This window comes from Amia ocellicauda, chromosome 9 (assembly GCF_036373705.1).
Source record: "Amia ocellicauda isolate fAmiCal2 chromosome 9, fAmiCal2.hap1, whole genome shotgun sequence".
NCBI lineage: Eukaryota > Metazoa > Chordata > Actinopteri > Amiiformes > Amiidae > Amia > Amia ocellicauda.
Window position 1 is genome coordinate 2,368,726 of NC_089858.1, and position 14,923 is coordinate 2,383,648.

The following is a 14,923-nucleotide window of genomic DNA, read 5'->3' on the forward strand; positions in this document are numbered from 1 at the left end:
CCCCACGGGCAACACCCCCACAGCTGGGCTCGGCTCAGATTGCGGCAGGGCTTTCGTTTTTGCATTGATACATTTCATTATTACACCTTTCAGTGATCAGTCGCGTTTTTCAAGAGCGACAGTGTTTGTGTTGCGCAAACACTGTGCGTAATCGGTCAGCATGGCGCTCCATTGATTTGTTCATGTGGAAAGCCATTGCAATGTCCTTAATTTTGTGTTAGAAAAAGCAATGCGTGATGTGGAGATGTAACTAGAGTAGCCTGTATTATTTAAAGAGCCGGGATAGATGTATTATTTATTTATTGTGTTAGGGGAAAAACTAAATTTGATAATTTGACTTCCAACTTAATAAATATTTGTATAATATTAAGTAAATTGATTAAAACGTTTGAAGAAATGGTGGGTACTACTTGGGTGGTCTACAACTTAAAATTATATATTTTGATGTAAAACACCCGTCTAACAATAACAATGACCCCAATACCCCAATGGCTTCATCGCATTCTGGAAAACATTCTGAGAAATAAGATTTGTCAGTCTGTCAATCTCATTACACACAGCAAACATGGCAGGCCGTACTATCAGGCGCCTCACAGCGAACCCACACAGTGAATTCCACAGCGAATAAACCCCATCGCAGCCCTGAGCTACACATCCCACCTCTGGGGCCACGCCGAGCACCCCTGAGTATCATCAGGTAGCGCTGCCTACACTTCAGACAGGGCAACTTCAGTTATATTGACATGCACATATTTGGTGCCCACACAGCTTTTGAACCCCAGAACAGTATCAAACTAACTCAATAACACTTATATACAGATTATTATGCAGATTCCCTCACAGAACACCCCCTGGCAGGTCACACTGCCCCCCAGCTAACATTCTGTCCCTACAGGGAACTCTCTCCAGAATTAGGAGCTGTCGCTGGGCTTCACGCACCAGCCCTCTTCCGATCCTTGAGACGGACTCGGAGTAGGCAGAAAAACCCTGTGACGGTTTGTTTTTTGTACACCTTGCTGTACTTAACCTCTGGTCACACTCTTTCTTTTCACTGCTTGGCTGTTTCATGTCCCACCATCCCACTGCAGACACCGATGTAGTGTTTGCATGTTCTCATGGTAATAAAGAAAAGCAGCCATCTTTACGGTTCTCAAATGCCCCGCTTTATTGAACACAGCACAGAAATCCTTCAGCAGTTCATCACAGTACACATAGTAGTAGTTCCTCTTATCAGGCAACTCATTGCAAACACATACAATGACTTCCCTGGCCAATCAACCCTACACAACTGGGAACCCTGTATTTGAGCCCATAGCAAAGCTATCCCACCCAAGCAGCCATGAGCTACATCAGATATTGACACACATATTGGTGCCCACAAAGGTTATGAACCCCAGAATATTACACAACACAATACACAATAACACTTATGAACAGATTTTTATTCACATTCCCTCACAGAACTCCCCCTGGCATGTCACAAAATATTTTTTTTCTCTCATGAAAGATTTGCAAATACCTGGGCTATATTACACACAGTTTGAGTTTGCTAAAATTCAGATACTGAAGTAATTTCAAGGAGTTGATTGACTCTCTGTAATGGAAAATGCAATAAAAAATAATGGAAGGATTCTTCTTATTCTCTTTTTAGCAAGCATTCTATTAGATTTCATTATTTCAGTATTTTGTTAATATAAGTCCTAAACATCGGCGTGTGTAGACCATTTCCTGCAGGGGGATTTAATCAGAGGAACTCAGACACAGGCAGGTGTTGACATATACAAGATACGAGAACATCTCTTAGTCTTGCATTTTGTGCCTGGACTCACACTAAAGTATGTTAAATATGCCATATCCCAACACATATGCTTGGCCTACATTGCTGCTTGCAGTTATATTTATTATTGGTGTTGTTTGCAAGTATTGTTGTGTTTGATGACAGTGTTGTTATTACATTGATAAACCTTATTACTGCCAGTGCCTTTTAATTTGCATTGTTGAAATAGTACTTATCAATATTTAAAAGTGTCCAGGAATACAAGATCAGTTTTAACAGAACTACGCCCCCTTGAGGTAAAACTGTATATACTCTTCAATGGAAGTCAGAAAGTGCTGATATTGATTTCAAATTAATTTGCTAAATTACTTAAGAACATAAGAATGTAGGAACGTGTCCAATCGAGAGGAGCCCATTCGCCCCATCGTGCTCGTTTGGTGTCCATTAATAACTAAGTGATCAAGGATCCTATCCAGTCTGTTTTTGAATGTTCCCAAATTGTCTCTTCAGCCACATCGCTGGGGAGTTTGTTCAGATTGTGACGCCTCTCTGTGTGAAGAAGTGTCTCCTGTTTTCTGTCTTGAATGCCTTGAAGCCCAATTTCCATTTGTGTCCCCGGGTGCGTGTGTCCCTGCTGATCTGGAAAAGCTCCTCTGGTTTGATGTGGTCGATGCCTTTTGACAATATACCCCAGCATTGTGTTTGCCTTTTTTATTGCTTCCCCACATTGTTTGGATGGAGAAAGTGAGGAGTCCACATAGACTCCTAGGTCTTTCTCATGCGTTACTTCATCTAGTTCTATTCCTCCCATAGTGTAATTATAGTGGACAATTTTGTTACCTGCATGTAATACCTTGCACTTGTCCACATTGAATTTCATCATGTGTCGGCCCACAACTGAATATTATCTAAGTCCCTTTGAATAGCCTGTGCTGCCGAGATTGTATCTGCTGAGCCACCTATTTTAGTATCATCTGCAAATTTGACAAGTTTGCTAACTATCCCAGAGTCCAGATCATTAATATAGATTAGGAACAGCACAGGCCCTAGTACTGATCCCTGTGGAACTCCACTAACAACCTCACTCCAGTTAGAAGCGACTCCTCTAATCAACACCCTCTGTTTCCTAGACATCAACCAGTTCATAATCCATCCATTTACATTACCCTGAATGCCTACAGCTTCCAATTTGAGGATCAGTCTTTGGTGAGGAACTTTATCAAAAGCTTTTTGAAAATCTAAGTATATCATATCATATGCTTTCACGTGATCTACAGCTGCAGCTGCATGTCCAAAAAATTACATATATTTTTTGAGGGTGTGTGTGAGAAAGGGAACCTTCAATAAAGCAAAAGTAAAAGTGTCCCCCATTGGGTGACATTGTTGGGCACTGCAAACAGGAGAATCAGCCCATATGCACACCATGCTATCAATGAGGGAATTGATCAATACATATAATTCCCAGCCAATCCCATAAAACATGCCGTGGAATCAATGGTAAGTCAGGCAAGGACAAAATGTGTGGAGGAAGGAATGGCACATTATTCTCAAAAGGATTACATCAGTCAAAATGCTTTCCCCTTTCCCAGCAGAAACCGACGTGCGTGATGCACTACCAGTGCAGTTTGCAAAAGTGAAAATGTGCGTCATTGTGAGACAAAGCATGGCAGCTTCAACACAACTTCTCTCCTAGGTCAAACACACTCAAAGATCAAATAGAAAGTGAATGTCTTTGTGTCACAACAGTGTCCTTTGCGATGCATAAAACCTCATCCATCCAGGAAAACTCAACAGCAGCATCCCGTCGTGTTGCATGGCGTCTTGCAAGAAGACCCACTGAAACTAAGCTTTCAAAATCGTGTGCTGTGGAGACATGCTGGAAGAAGTGCTGAATCATTACCAAAAAACAAAACAATATCTACCACAGAGCAGCTCAAACTAATCCCATCGACAGCAGCGCTTTTGGATGGAAAGTCTCATCGAGAGGAGCTGTTGTGTGATTACTATGCATGACAGGCAGGGTTAACCAAACTATTCCTAAATTCAATAGCAAAATGTAGTACATGGAACTGCTTGCCATTTACCTTTCATTATTATTATTATTATTATTATTATTATTATTATTATTATTATTATTATTATTATTATTATTATTATTATTAGATAATCTTTGTAATATATATGTGTCACAGCATTGATGCTATGATTTCAGTATTTCATGGGAATCAGCGCTGTTGAGTCGTGTGTTCCGCAGGAAACTGTGATTGATGGACACTTTGTAACTGGACGCCACCTGGCGGCGGGGCGCGGACGTGCAGCCTGGAGAGCAGGACGCGTAAAACGCAGGAGCTTCATTAACACCGCGGTGCTGAACACACGCCGGCGCGGCGCAGGGCTCGTGTAGGTACAGGCGCTCATTCAACACAGGGTTAATGCACACTGCAGTGGCACTGCCGGCGACCAGGGGGCGTTAGAGATTCAAAGCGTTATTTTTGTTCAGATAGTAATAGAGTGCGATGTGATCGTGAGTGATAAAGCCTTAGTTTTACTGAATTGACCTAATGCTGTCTGTCCGAGGCGTGTTGTGATAATTCAGTACTGAGTCTGAAAACAAACACTACGAACAGGATTCAACACGTATGTTTTTAGCCAGTAAGGATTTATATATATATATATATATTTTTAAAGGCATGTATAATAGTCACTTTCATTTGAATCACCCACAAATTAAAATAACTGCTTTTCAAATGTATCTTCTTCCAGACAAAGGAAACTATCTCTGGGCTTGGAAAACATCAAGAATAGCTCTCGTTTATTGATTTGCATTTGCCTCCTCCGTTTTAATCGGCTGCTGGGCAGATTTAATTCTTTTCCATTTACTGTATTTTTAGGAGTTGATTTTCAAAAGGGAAGGCAGAGATGTCACTGAGAGAACATAAGAACATAAGAACATAAGAAAGTGTCCAATCGAGAGGAGTCCATTCGCCCCATCGTGCTCGTTTGGTGTCCATTTAGTGACCAAGTGACCAAGTGATCAAGGATCCTATCCAGTCTGTTTTTGAATGTTCCCAAATTGTCTCTTCAGCCACATCACTGGGGAGTTTGTTCAGATTGTGACGCCTCTCTGTGTGAAGAAGTGTCTCCTGTTTTCTGTCTCGAATGCCTTGAAGCCCAATTTCCATTTGTGTCCCGGGTGCGTGTGTCCCTGCTGATCTGGAAAAGCTCCTCTGGTTTGATGTGGTCGATGCCTTTCATGATTTTGAAGACTTGGATCAAGTCCCCACGTAGTCTTCTCTGTTCCAGGGTGAAAAGGTTCAGGTCCTCAGTCTCTCAGTAGGACTTTCCCTTCAGACCTGGAATAAGTCTGGTTGCTCTCCTCTGAACTGCCTCTAGAGCAGCGATATCTTTCTTGTACAAACATCCATAAACATTGCTGTTTAAAACCGATTCTGTGTATTTGAATATGTATTGGTTGTGATAATCTGTCCGTTTCCACTGGCTGTTTGACGTTATCTTTGCTAAGACTGCTTTGTCAGCTGTTGTTTGAGTCATGTACGTTTCCAGTAATGAGCGGTTTAAGGCTTGCACACCTTTTCTTCTGAACGGTTGGACAGGCGTTCAGGTAACTTCAGTTATTTAAACAGCCAATTACCCTTCAGCCTTCAAGGACCAGAGCCGCCTAAATGAGCCACTTGATTGATCAATACCGAGGCCTTAGTCTTGAGAAACTGGTGATTTAGGCTGGTCTTTAGAGCAAACTGGACTGGGGCTCTCCAGGACCCGACTGTGTGGAGACCCGGAGGATAACAGTGATGAGATCACTGAGAAATAGGCGTCACAGTAGCCGCTCCTGTGGCTGTTAATTGCGCTGGACAGATGCTTCCACTGATCTCACACACACGCATCTCGCTAGCAACTGATCAAGGTTGTGTCTATAAATCTGTCTTTGCCTTCGGTCCCAGCCTTCCCACAAGGGTGCTTCATCACTCGGTCTGCTCCCCGCCTCTCAGCTGCTCTGCCGGTGCCAGACCGTGCCAGCTGGTCCAGGAGAGACAGGGCCGCCTCACAGGATACACATTTTAACATAAGGATGGGACCCTGCGCTGCACCAGTGATCATTAAAAAGGTGGCGCTCCGCACAGACGCACACAGAGGTTTTCCGGTGCTGATTAAAGTCCGCCAGAAAGTGCTTTTGTGTTTCAATAACAGGAAACAATCCAGGGTCAGTTGTGGACGTCTGTTTCGGCAGAACATGTTCCACTGGAGTGTCTTTTTTTTCCATCTAATAAAATAAAATAAAATAAATAAAAAAAGCTGGTGGTTTTCAGCACAAGCCTTGGAAATATTTCCTTATCACTCTCTGAGGTCGGTGTGAGTGTGTGTGCCCACACATGTGTGTCTTTCACACCACATACGTGTAGGACCCCCAGTGTGTGACTCTCGTTCCTGTAAGTGTGGCAATTTTCAGCTCTTGGCCCCGGGGGGGCGCTGTCCAGGGTGCTTTAGTTTCTGCCAACTCTCACTGGCTGACCTGAGACCTTGACTGAACCCATAATCACCTTGTTTTTACCTTTTGAACAGTTTAATTTACACTTGTGTAACATCAATGTTTTAGCTTTGAGAATTCAAGTATATTATATCGTTTTATATTTCCCCAGTTGTTTAAAATAATATTAAAAAGGACAGTAGGTCCGCAGGGCCAGGGTGTAGAAGCCCTACTCTAGTGATGCACCGGGATTTATTATTTAGAGTACAGCTACTCCAGACTCATGGAAATGAAGAAGCGCATGACCGAGACTGGCTTTTGTATTATCTCGCGTCTTTTTGTGGGGAAAAGCATTTTGAAGTGCTTTACAAAGTCAGGATAGAGTTTGGCCTGATAAACATGAATTACGGGATTGATAAAGAAGGTGTCCCTGTTTGATAAGAGTAAATACATCAAAATGCCACAAGAAAACCAAAAAACAGATGACGCACACAATGACTGTGACCCGTAGCGCTGGTTTTTGTCTTTCATCAGTGGCCGTAAATCCTGACTTTCGGTTTTCACGTTCACTCCAGGGTCAGGCTAAATTATGAATCACAGGGATTTGTTCTGCCTGTTTTACATTTTCTTAACCTCTCACCTTCTGCCATTGTGTTTGGCCACAGTCCCAGAGTACGAGTAATATCTCCCAAAAGCTGGAGTTCAACTCCAACTGCAGAGCAATGTGGACGGGGCCTGCGATTCCAACTGACGCCTTTGGTGTCTGTTCAGTCTCAGAAGGTCGCTATTCCTGACATTTTACAGATAGCCAAACAAAAGCAATGAAATCAGCTTGGGAACGGGCAGCTTCCTGTCCATACATCGTGCCCAGCTCTGCGTCTCTGGGAAGACTGTCTCGCTGGGCCCCGTTGTGTGAGAGGCGCCTCAGTCCTGCGTGTTGTCTGCTGCTTGTATCCCTGAGCTGCACGAACTCTTGTCCGCTGGAAGAAGACCAGATATTGGCCGACATGCTTCCCTAGATGACTGTCCCCTCCCCAGCCCTGTGTCCCGTGTTGTTCCCAGCAGGTCACATGTTGTGTGCGTGCCATGACTCTCCCGAGTGTTAAAGCCCTCATGCGCTTTTCATTATACTAATTTCTTCACTAAATTACTCCCCAAGAGCAATGTTCCTGTTCCTGTAAAGCAGAGCTGAGAGGGTGGCCTGGAGTCGTGCAGAAACAGCCGACGCACAAAACTGACATTTTTCTAACTTATCCCCCATTTGTATTATTGAATCACTGTAGTCTCAGTTGTCTGCGGAGTCATTATCTCTCTGTGCTTTCTTCTTGTCTTGCTGGTTCATGGTTTCCCGAGGCACGGCTGTGATGTTGCCTCAACGGACATGATGTATCGCTATTACATTATTTTAGCAGATTCCTTTTGCCTTGGGGCGACCTGCCATTGTTTTGGCACGAAAACGCTTGGCTGTGAAACAATGCGACCTGCGGCAGTTCTTTTGAAGGATTTCTCAAAGTGTAAATCTAAACATTAATGCCCCCCCAATCCACTTTTTCAGGTCACCCCTGCGTCACCATTTGTCACTGGGAAAACACTGATCCAAAACAAACAGAACAGTTGTTCTGTGAAGCAATGTCTGGTTCTTCGGGGCTGAATGATATGCAGGTTGTTGTTTCGGGTAATTAAATTGCATAATTAACCAAAAAACTATAAATAAAAAATTGAAAATGTATTGGTTTCTGTTTATTGGTAATTATAATTGAAATTATTACTCTCAGTCAGGCAGTACCGTCTTCTCCCGCTAGAGGGCGGTACGTTCATTGTTAATGTGTTTTATTCGTATATGACGCCAGATCGCGTCCTGCACGATGGTTTACAGCAATTACATTATTTCAAATGTCTTTCCCACTTTTATTCTTATTTTATCTAAGGGCATAACTCTGAGTCATCTTTTGAGTAATACAAGCTCATAATAATACTGTTTTATTAGTAGTATTGTTATTGAACCTCTAAGGATTTGTAGTTAATTGCGAATGAAATGCAGAGAATGCAATGGGAATCTTGAAAGAACAGTGTGATGCCTCTCCCTCTCTGCACTTCTGCGCTGGTCCTGTGAGATCCAAACCGTCTCCTGGTCCCTGCTGGGTCTCACTGCCCCAGATATCCTGCTTTCGGTGCCAGGGAGCCTCACACACATTAACCCCTGAGTTCCTGTCCGTGGTGTGTTCAAGTCAACCCAAGCAGGAATAAACAAGACACCTTTCCAGTCTTGTTAATGGAGAAGGTACTGCACCTCAGATCAGCCCCACCACCCCGGAGGTGTCAAATGAATTCAGGTGCTTCTGCGGTCTCTTCAATAGCACAGGGAGGCGTGTGTGGGAGGTCTGTACAGCCCCCCCCCCTCAAGAGCAGCGCAGGAAGCCCGTTTCCATAGAGACACGGATGCTCTCAGCCTCCGCTTCCTCTCCATCCTTGAGCAGAGCTGTGAGGGCAGAGAGGAGGACACACACACAAACATGTACACCAACACAGACACATACACCGATCAGCCATAACATTATGACCACTGACAGGTGAAGTGAATAACACTGATAGTCTCATTATCATGGCACCTGTCAGTGGGTGGGATATATTAGGCAGCAAGTGAACATTTTGTCCTCAAAGTTGATGTGTTAGAAGCAGGAAAAATGGGCAGCGTAAGAATCTGAGCGACTTTGACAAGGGCCAAATTGTGATGGCTAGACGACTGGGTCAGAGCATCTCCAAAACTGCAGCTCTTGTGGGGTGTTCCTGGTCTGCAGTAGTCAGTACCTATCAAAAGTGGTCCAAGGAAGGAAAAGCGGTGAACCGGCGACAGGGTCATGGGTGGCCAAGGCTCACTGATGCACGTGGGGAGCGAAGGCTGGCCCGTGTGGTCCAATCCAACAGACGAGCTACTGTAGCTCAAATTGCTGAAAAAGTGAATGCTGGTTCTGATAGAAAGGTGTCAGAACACACAGTGCGTCGCAGTTTGTTGCGTATGGGGCTGCGTAGCCGCAGACCAGTCAGGGTGCCCATGCTGACCCGTCCACTGCCGAAAGCGCCTACAATGGGCACGTGAGCATCAGAACTGGACCACGGAGCAATGGAAGAAGGTGGCCTGGTCTGATGAATCACGAGTTCAAGGTGTTGACTTGGCCTCCAAATTCCCCAGATCTCAATCCAATCGAGCATCTGTGGGATGTGCTGGACAAACAAGTCCGATCCATGGAGGCCCCACCTCGCAACTTACAGGACTTAAAGGATCTGCTGCTAACGTCTTGGTGCCAGATACCACAGCACACCTTCAGAGGTCTAGTGGAGTCAATGCCTCGACGGGTCAGGGCTGTTTTGGCGGCAAAAGGGGGACCTACACAATATTAGGCAGGTGGTCATAATGTTATGGCTGATCGGTGTATGTACACCAATACAGACACACAAAGACACACACGTACACCAACAGAGAGAGTCACATATGTACACCAACACACACAAACAAACTCAGGCCACATAAGACGATGTACCTACAGGTACCCGAAGGAAGACGGTCTCTGGTCTCTGTCTGTGAGCAGCAGCAGGTATCTGGAGTAGATGTACCCCAGCGGTGTCTGGATACTGATAGGAATATTAATTCATATTAATCTTATCAAAAGCCAGATTCATTGGGCAGGACCTTGACAAACAGGATCGCAAACTGAAGGCGACAGTTATCAGTCGAGAGGTTCAGTTCAGAGACTGTGTCCCTGTTTTGGAATTGATATTTGTTCATCCAAATATAGTCATCACCAGCCCCTCTAATTTGTTCTTACACAGCTTTATATATGAACATTGCACATTGCATCATCCTAAAGAGGCAGGTCGGAAAAGTAAAGAGAAAATCAAACAAAAATGAATTAAAGGAACGGAAACGGATGTACACTGTATGACAAGGGATCAATTTTTCCAATTATTTATTTTCTTTTAGTTTATATATATGTATATATATATTACATTTCGTATATAATTATACATTTCTTTTACAACATTTACGGTACATAAAATGTTTGTATCTTTAAAAATGAATCTCCATTACAAAAAGGACAACAGGTTACGCAAAGAAAAGGTACAGATCATCATGGACAGAAACATTTCTTCTGACTGATATTCCTGATCACTGAGTTAATCTGCTGTACATGTTACATTCCCCGTTAGGAGTCCTGTTCACTACAGATGGGCAGAGAATGTTTTATTATGGCCATTAAATATCATACGTGTACATTTCTTTGCTTGGCTCAACAGTATTACCCATGCATGACACCGATTACTCACAGGGAGACTGGCGATAGTAAATAATGTAGGAACAGCTGATCAGAGAAACCAACGCTGATTTTTGGGACCTGGGTTTGATGAGTTGCTGTATTTGTCAGCGAGTACCAATCTGTTTCCCAGCAGAGCACAGTCATTTTGGAAAGGAGATAAGATGGTGGCGATTTCTTTTTTAAGGTAAAGATGAGTAAGATGAATATTAAAAAGGATACAACCAGGAAGGTTGTTGTTTTGCTGTGAGTTTTGCATCACGAAAGCCACAGATTCACAATGTCAGTTATTCATCAAACTTACCTTCATTATCAAGTGAGAGTACATTACAAATTGTAGTTTGTATTGTTTGTTTTTTGTCCCCCAAAGCTGTTTACTTGTGCCACTTAAAAGGCAGTGCCAGGACAGTGTGGTTATATGGACTCACTTCACATGTGTAAGTACATGTGTTAGTAAGGCACAACACGACAACATACCTGTAATCTGTATCACAGTAATAGTGACACAATGAAAGACCTAACACTAGATCACATGTTTTAGATCATTCCCATGAACAAGGCAATGATTTCATTGCTGCGAATGACTTGGAAATGCTTGACAAGCACATCACAGATGTCTCAGCTTATGACACATGTAGAAATAACTTTAGTTCCTTTTTGAGTGCATTAGTTTAAGTCTATCCTCCTTGGAGGAGGTGTGTCACTCAGTGTAGGGGTAGAAAACCTTGTCTTGTGTGTTCTTATGTACATTGTATATCAATAATGTTTTGTGCTGTGTCAGAGGTTGTGTTGCACAATCTATCCTTGTGCACTAGGACTGCATGGGATGTGTCACCTCAGAGAAAAGGAGATTTGTTCTCCACATATAATCAGGAAGTATATTTCCAATTTTGGCATCATCCATTCATCTCCCTTTAGCTGATGGTGGCTGTGAAAGTGTGTCGATGCCATTTTCATGCAGGGTCGTCAGCCAGTGGGTTGCAGTGGTTGTGTCGTGGACCTGTTGAAACCTTTTTCTTGAATACCACTTTTCTAGGCATTCATTAATGAAGGAAGAGGAGATGTTGGGAAGGGACAGATCGCAGAAGCTCATAGGGGTCTGCAATGGTTAATGCATGAGAAAATATAGGATTTAAATGATAGAATATAACTCCCCCACTAAATGGACTGCTTGTACAGTATTCCATTTAGAAGAAGTGCCACTCAAGGCATAGCTATATAACAGATTACAATGGTTGTACTACTGGTCTCCTCACACTTGTCAAACTATGAGTAAGTACAACACCAAGCACCGATATTTAAGGCTAGTCGTGGCTGCTTTTACAGACCCATCTCAATCCTACATTTCCCTCAAATTATATTTCAATAAACAGGCCAGGAGCTGTGGGTGTTTGGTCAGAGTTGAAGGTGATATTTAATGACAACAGAACAGGGTGGGCGGTCAGAGAGACCCAAAAGACACCGCGATGAGAAGAGACAGTGAGGAAAAGGAGGCAGGAAATGTGGAGAAATATAAAGAAACTTCCATTTCAGGTGGACGTGATCAGCTGCTGGCTCAGGTGGCCTTGCGATCGAAACAAAGACACAGACAAAGTGCACCAGAGCTCTATACTAAAGAGAGAAATAAAGTATTTCCAAATTGAAATGTACATTCATATTTTTTTAAGAAGGTCAAATAATTTATAATTCAAGTTCAACGGTATTAAAAAAAAATAAAAATAAAGGAAAATAATTTACAAAAACAAACGTGCATATGAGCGTCCTCGTTGGGATCGTTCCAGGCGGATGAAATGCACAGACATGTCGGGAGTTGGGAATGAAGGGTGCGTTGGAGTGGGACACACAGTAAGGCAGATTGTCCCTTGAGGGTCTGTTGCTGAACTGAGTTTGAATCGGCAAAATGAGGGGAAGAAAAAAAAAAAACAGAAGAGGGAGATCTCTTGCAGCAGTCTGGGTTTACTTTAAGGCGTCAAGAGCGCTGGCCACCTGGCCAAAGACGTCGTCCACGCTGCCTTCGGCGTTGATCTGAGGAGAGAGCAGACGGACAGGTGTGAGACGAGAGCGGCGGGTTTCTAACGATGCAGGATCCGCTGAACTATTCAAAGGTGTTGGAGCGATCTGCACTTCTACTCTGACCAGGAGCGGAAGGAAACCTGGACAGGGTCTTTGAAATGTCATAGCTAAGTTACTTAAGTAGCCCCACAGAGGGATGTGTGACCCCATGTTTTCTGGATCTCAGCATCTTGTTCAATTAAAACACGCTGGACTATGGAGCCTTATTTTAGTTATTTACGCGGGCTGCGACTCGCCCTACCTTCCTGACGATGCCGCGGCCCTCATAGAAGGCGATGACGGGCTCGGTGGCTTTGTAGTAAGTGTTCAGGCGCTTCTTGATGGTCTCCTCGTTGTCGTCCACGCGCCCGCTGGTCTCACCGCGCTTCAGCAGCCTCTTCACCATGGTGTCTGCGCCGGCGTCTATGTACAGCAGCAGGGTGGGAGCACCAATCTGTGGGTGGGATGACAGCAGTGAGCGCAGAGCTGGCATGACTCCCAGATGGGCCCCCAAGGGACCGTTCGCACTCAGACCTGTGACACTCACTGCCTGAAGAAAATAACTCTCTCTTCCTCGGCTGGGATTCCACCCGACGGAGGCCTTGCTGACAGTCAGCTTCTTATTAAGTAGTTTAAGAGTTTCCCACCTTTAATTAACCCTGCCAACTTTAAACTTTTTAGTTGCATTCAGCGTCTTTAAAAACCTCTATCCCATTCCTCCTGAATATGCATCAACTCAATATCTGTTTAAGGAAGAAATAAAACCACTGAAACTATCTAAACAAGGAAATTGGTTCAATTAAATGTTCAGATAAGAAGTTATGAGATTAGGTGGCATGCAAATCGCCAGTCACAGACATCTTGACCAAAGTCCAACTCCGATCCTGCAGACCTACATTGTCTTCTGGTCTCTATTCCCACCAACCTCTCCAATCCACAACTGAGCCAATCACAGGCATTAGTGAAGACTGACATAATTACTATAGATGACCCCGGTGGAATGGGTACATAATAACATATAATGATGAATAGTAACCGATCCAATCAATATCAATGGAGGTATATAATAACCATTATAAAGCAATTCTCTTCCAGGAAAGTCAAGCTGCCATCCAATCCATTACAATCAGAGTCACGATACAGTCATCGGACAACAAAGCTTAATTTTGGTAGCCAGTTACATCTTCCTCAGAACATACAAGTAATCGCACAGTATGACCTCATATATTGAGGTTAATGTGGTTTTTGTTCTGTTGTTTCACCACTTTTCTAACATTTTGGTGTCATCTCGTTCCAAAATCCACTCTGCAGCTTCCTACGTCAACAGATGAGAGAATTAAAGCTGATTAGGTGCCAACTGTTCAGCTTTAAAACGCCACTGTTTCTCCTCCGTCTCCTGACATCTGTTTAGAAGATGTTCCCTTTGAATCGCCACATGAGAGAGCTGTCATAACAGAGAGACACCCTTGACCCTATACTTTAGATATAAAATTAGACCAGTTATTATTTCATGCACACCCTCAACCTTCACCTTCACGGGAGATTTATGCTTCCACTCAGACAATGAGCAATAATTTCAATTGTTTTTACTTTTTTTTCCTATCACCCTTTTTTCGTTCTATTTCTATATACAGCTGACCTCCCGATGAACTCAAGCACAGCAGACGGAGGAGCAGAAGCAGAATTACAAGTCATCTCAAGGTTACAAACTGCGCTGTGACTTCAGGCCTGTTGTAAGCATTACGGTACTAGGCCTTTCAAACACTTCATCTAGATCCACGGAGGTGTTGCCCTTACTTAGAAATGCTGTTCGGTTCACTGGAAGAGCAAAGGCGAAGCTGAGGAGGTCAGTTAGGAGACCTCGGTCATGTGACCGCTCAGCTTGCTTTAGTCTAAATGGAGACAAATACTTTGTTTCTCGTGGGTGAACTATTGCAAACCTCAGCTTGTGCACCACAGGGTCACTGGGTTCTGGGTTTGACTTCTCTGCTAGAACCATAGCACTGGTTACCAATAAAATATGTGTCTTAGAGAGAGAGAGAGAGAGAGAGAGGCTCCTACAGAGCCTTGAATAGCCTTGAGATCATTCTTGAGTTCTCCATACCTTCTTCTCAAACTCCTCTCCCTGTTTGACCTCGCGAGGGTAGCCGTCAATCAGGAAACCCTTCGACACGTCAGCCTTGGCGATCATGGCATCTTTCAGCATGTCCAGAACGGTGTCCTGCCGAGAGAATCTTTTCAGTGTTGGGCCAAAACCCACAAAACCAACAGTCCCCACCCGACCTCTCATATATTTCT

General features: G+C 43.7%; 1 protein-coding gene across 1 annotated transcript in view; it reads right to left on the reverse strand.

Moving 5' to 3' along the window:
* Positions 1-11,961: 11,961 nt before the first annotated feature.
* The window catches only part of LOC136758183 (adenylate kinase isoenzyme 5), a 41,466-nt gene continuing 38,504 nt past the window's right edge, over positions 11,962-14,923 (reverse strand). The window contains exons 13-15 of the mRNA XM_066712453.1: positions 14,730-14,846; positions 12,888-13,079; positions 11,962-12,598 (exon numbers count right to left, since the gene is read on the reverse strand). Of these exons, the coding sequence (XP_066568550.1) occupies positions 12,530-12,598; positions 12,888-13,079; positions 14,730-14,846 (378 nt within the window). The 3' untranslated portion in view covers positions 11,962-12,529. The remainder of the gene's footprint in view (positions 12,599-12,887; positions 13,080-14,729; positions 14,847-14,923) is intronic.